At 33.9% G+C, this 4,435-nt stretch overlaps 1 protein-coding gene across 2 annotated transcripts; it reads left to right on the forward strand.

Annotated features, from left to right (window-relative positions):
• The first annotated feature begins 509 nt into the window (after nucleotides 1–509).
• LOC141671232 (putative nucleoredoxin 1-2) lies at nucleotides 510–4,435 on the forward strand. 2 transcript variants are annotated; one of them, XM_074477396.1, is made up of 6 exons: nucleotides 510–627; nucleotides 1,076–1,256; nucleotides 1,360–1,899; nucleotides 2,064–2,624; nucleotides 2,708–3,174; nucleotides 4,138–4,435. In XM_074477396.1, the coding sequence occupies exons 2-5, from the start codon at nucleotides 1,089–1,091 to the stop codon at nucleotides 3,152–3,154; spliced, it is 1,716 nt and encodes a 571-aa protein (XP_074333497.1). In that variant the 5' UTR covers nucleotides 510–627; nucleotides 1,076–1,088; the 3' UTR covers nucleotides 3,155–3,174; nucleotides 4,138–4,435. The 2 variants fall into 2 exon arrangements, with proteins under 2 accessions (XP_074333497.1, XP_074333496.1); XM_074477395.1 differs by having other exon boundaries at nucleotides 522–632.

Below are 4,435 nucleotides of genomic sequence, written 5' to 3' on the forward strand. Positions count from 1 at the left end.
TCGAACCTGGGACCAAGAGAATAATTATCCCCCTTTAACTAACCGAGTTAACCTTTGCAGGCAAAGAATATGTTTTTGAATGTTTCCATTAGAATTATATATACTATAAATAAAAATATATAATTTATTAATAATTTAATATAAACCCGTCCATTGCACGACAATCACGGTTATAAAAATCGATTATGAATTAATCGGTAAATCGGGTATTAATCGGAGGAATTAATCCGAACAAAAATTGGAGATATTTAATATTTAAATATTTATTAATATTTAATATATTTACCTTATTTATTATGATATATATAATTAAAAAATAATATATAAATATTAATTGGATTAAAAAAAATAAATCAGTCAAATAATTTTAAGGATTACTCGTGGATTAATCCGGGATTTTTTAAAAAATCGGGAAATTTTAGAACACTAACGACAATACAATTTTAAAATTATTATATTAATAAAAATATTTAATAAAGGATAAATGAAAAATTAAAAGGTGGAGTAGTAATTAGTATGACCAGCAAGAGAAACGTGTGCTACTCAGTACTAATCTATTTATCCCAATAGTATTCCATTCAAATTCAGTTAGGGCTTCGTAAACCCCTCATCGATACAATCCTTTTGGTACGGTACGTTGGCTTTAATTTGATTTCGATTCGTTGTCTCCATTTATTTATGTATTGAATTGCCTCAGTTTTAAAGTTTCGTAATCTCAATTTAGTTTTGTTTGTTGAAAAATATCAGTTAATTAAGACATACATACATGCCTTTACCCATAATTCTGTTAGACAAGGTAGGATTTGATGCATTTGTTACCCCTAGAAATTTATATATGCTATTTTCCGATTGGATACGACCTAGACGAATCCATGCGTATTTCTATCTTATGAGTTATTGATAGGTAGGATAATATCATTTTCATATTATTACCTTGTGAATTAAGTGTTGACAGTTATTGATATTAGTTTGTAGCAGTTACTTACTTCAGTGTCAAATTCTCGAGTTGGCTGTGTGTAGAATGTTTCTGCATAGTTTTTTGTATGAATTATATGTTTCTGGTGCACACTTGCAGTGCAAAAAATATAATGCCGATGCCTAGTGTGGAAGACGTGGCAAGAAAGGAAGAAGAAGATTTCAAGATACTAGCACGGGGAATCTGGTCTATTAAGCCAGTTGATCTCAATGTATCCCCCGGGGATAAGCTTTCTCTAGAATCCATTTTTTTAAATGACCCTAGACCTTCTGTGGCCAAGGTAGTATTAACTTATCATTCAGTTTGTCCTCTTTAATTACTTTCTTTAAGAATAAACTTTTGCCAGCTTGTACCATGTATATTAATATCTGCGTGGTCTATAGGCTTTTCAAGAACTATGTGGAGATAAATACGTGTGTATTTTCATGCTCCCTATGTCTGCTCGCCATACAGAATCATCTTTTCTTGATGCTATGGTACTCAGGGAAGTTTACCAAGACATTGAGTCTTCCGGTGGTAAATTCGAGGTAATTTGTGTGCCTACACATGCTAAAGCTGAGCGAAATATCCACAATGGTGATTACTACAATCCGCTTCATCACAATTTCCGAATAGAGTCGTGCACACCATTTCCTCATATGGATACGAGGGATGATATATGCTTGGAGCGAATAGCGAGGACAATCGGTCTCCCTGAGGAAACAACTTATCTTATCATTGCTCCTTTGAAGGTCAGAAGAGTTGTCAGTGTATTTGACAATGATTTTCTTCATTGGCATGGAGCTGAAGCTTATCCCTTTACCCCACAAAAGCTCAAACAACTAGCACTCCAAGATAAAGCATTGCTAAGTGGCAAACACGACTTGAGTACCCTTTTGTCGACACCTCATCGTGACTATGTTATCTCAAATGATTGCACTAAGGTACTTTAATCAGCCCATTTAAATTCGGCACATTTTAAAACTTAAGTAGACAATTATGTATTTAGTTGAGTTATATTGATGATACTTCTTATGCCGTCTCACTATATGGAATGCATTATTGAATCTGCTCAACTCACATCATTTTATTAATGGAATTGAATCAGGTACCTATTTCTGATCTACAACAAAAGACTCTTTGCCTCTTATTTTACGAAGATAATCTGGAGTGCAAAAAGCGGACAGAAGAACTTAAGCAGGTCTATGAAGCACACAAAGATTTCGAGGTGGTGGTTGTGTTCTCCCTTACTTTTGGGCATGACACTAGTCACTTGGTGGGAGCTAATGGGAAATTCAGATCAGAATTGAAATTCTGGAAGGTCTTCTGCAACATGCCATGGTTGGCACTCCCGTTCGATGACCCAAAATGTAGGCAGCTGTGGCGCATCTTTAATCGCACCAAAGTCTACAATGATTCTTGTGCATCCAATGATTTTTGTCCATCCAAGCTGATCATAATCTACTCTCAAGGAAAATATTTTAGGGAAGATGGCTTTCAAATCCTGGAGAAGACTAGATTCAAAAGTTATCCTTTCATGGGGAAGGTGGTGGGACAACGTACACTTGAAGTAAGAGAGAAGCAATTGTCCTCAATTCTGGGACAAGATGTTGAACTAATTCGTGATGAATTAATTCATGGTTGTAGGCAACAGTGTGGAATAGGGCAGGTTAGTTCTTTACACCATCTTAAATATCATAATTTTCCTTTCTGTATATTGTTTTCATATTAATAGTCTTCTTACCCTTGCAGGAAAAATATACAGTCTCTAAACTCTTGGGGGCCTCAGTTGTCTTACTTTTTATAGCAGGACCATGGTTTAGTGAATTTCTATCGGAACTAAAATATTATTTTTACACAAAATGCGAGACTCTTTATAAGTTTGAGGTAGTGTATGTTCCAATGAATGAATCTTCACCTAGTGTCCATCCGTATATGCTTGGTAGTCTTTCTCCTGTTTCTAATGAGAAGAACTTTATTCCTCTCTTCACTTACTATTTTAAAGATAATATGACTCAAGATGCAAAAGAGAAGTTTACTTTGGCGCTAGTTACTTTTGGGCCGTTTGGGCACTATTTTAAGCAGGGAATCATCTCTACCACGAGTTCTGAAGACGCGTCTCAGCTATTTGTGGATACCTTCCCCTTTGTGGATGATGTAGACAAAGAATTTTATAAATTCACAATTCGCAACGGATAAATTTGAAAGGGGTCGTTTAGGTAATTTGCTATCATGATTTTATTGTTTGAAGAATGATTGACCTGCGTAGCACAACTTTTGTTTTTGTATATTTGCATAAAAAAGTAGATGTAAAACTTACTTCCTATAATTTATTATGGAGTAGATGTAGCTGTTTTAGCTTCTTCAGACCTAGAGTCGTCGGTCATTTTGTTCTTATCTTGATGCTACACATCAAGAACGCAGTTCTTGCATTGTATGTTTTTTATTTCCAAGGTATTTTAGTGTAATTACCTGATCTGTTATATTCTGCACAATGAGAATTACATAGAAATCTTTTACCCTAGAAAGAACCATACCAATACTTACTGTTCGAAGTGTGTGTAAGTTAATAATTTGTAAATTGTTCAACAGACCTGAATCCTATAAATTAATATTGTAGTAAATGAATTTGCAACTATACAGGCATTAACATGGCTAGCAATCGATTGTCTGTTTTGTGCATAGAAGTCATAATCAGATTGAGATTTTTATAAAGCAATCGATATTGAGCTCTTTGATTCCAATTTCTTCTTGTGTTTTTCTTTTAATGAACCAATTACAGTAGTTATGCCACTTCTGCTGGGCTATCTTTACTCTTAGTCGCCGTTGACTATTGATAATATTTTTATACATTGTCAAAAAAGTTCATACTGTAATTACTGAGTTTTTTTATTGCTGAGTTACCAAGTTATTGTGGTAATAAAAAAATTGGCATGTTAGTAACTAAATGTGTTGTTTTACTTGATGGAAAGCACAGGGATATATTGATATAAGTTGTCATCAGTTCTACTGTCAGTGTTATGTCTTCGACGCTCTCTAATTGGCTATATATGTGGTATTGGTAATTTAATTGATGTTTTAAATTTGAAGTTGGTATTATCTCTTTCTACAATTGCTATACAATTAGGTATTTTCTTGTATTGTGAATATCTAAATATCTAATTGTTGCTTTTCAACTTCAGGTATGAATTTGTGTCCTGATGAAGCCTAAAAATGGACGGATTCTGCGGAGGTGAAGACTTAACTGTTACAGAAAGTACATGACATGCAGATTGTTATTTTTTTGAAACTTCTCTATTAATCTAGTGTTTTTTAACGTCTTGTTTCAAAGCTCAATGTAGCTGGTAAACCTTGTTAATTGCCTCTGAATCCTGATAGTATTTTATGGTGTTTACAATTTTATGCTTCAGTGATTGATACTTGAAACTATATTATGTACTTTTGTTGGGCTGAATTGCAGAAGTGATCTGGTTACTATTA

Source organism: Apium graveolens, chromosome 7 (genome assembly GCF_009905375.1).
Source record: "Apium graveolens cultivar Ventura chromosome 7, ASM990537v1, whole genome shotgun sequence".
NCBI lineage: Eukaryota > Viridiplantae > Streptophyta > Magnoliopsida > Apiales > Apiaceae > Apium > Apium graveolens.

Bases quoted from the DNA above. Each gene is read 5' to 3' on its own strand.
- LOC141671232 (XM_074477396.1), top strand. From the start codon at position 1,089: ATGCCGATGCCTAGTGTGGAAGACGTGGCAAGAAAGGAAGAAGAAGAT. The intron at 1,257-1,359 runs GTAGTATTAACT...CGTGGTCTATAG, and splicing joins CTAGACCTTCTGTGGCCAAG to GCTTTTCAAGAACTATGTGG. The intron at 2,625-2,707 runs GTTAGTTCTTTA...TTACCCTTGCAG, and splicing joins AACAGTGTGGAATAGGGCAG to GAAAAATATACAGTCTCTAA.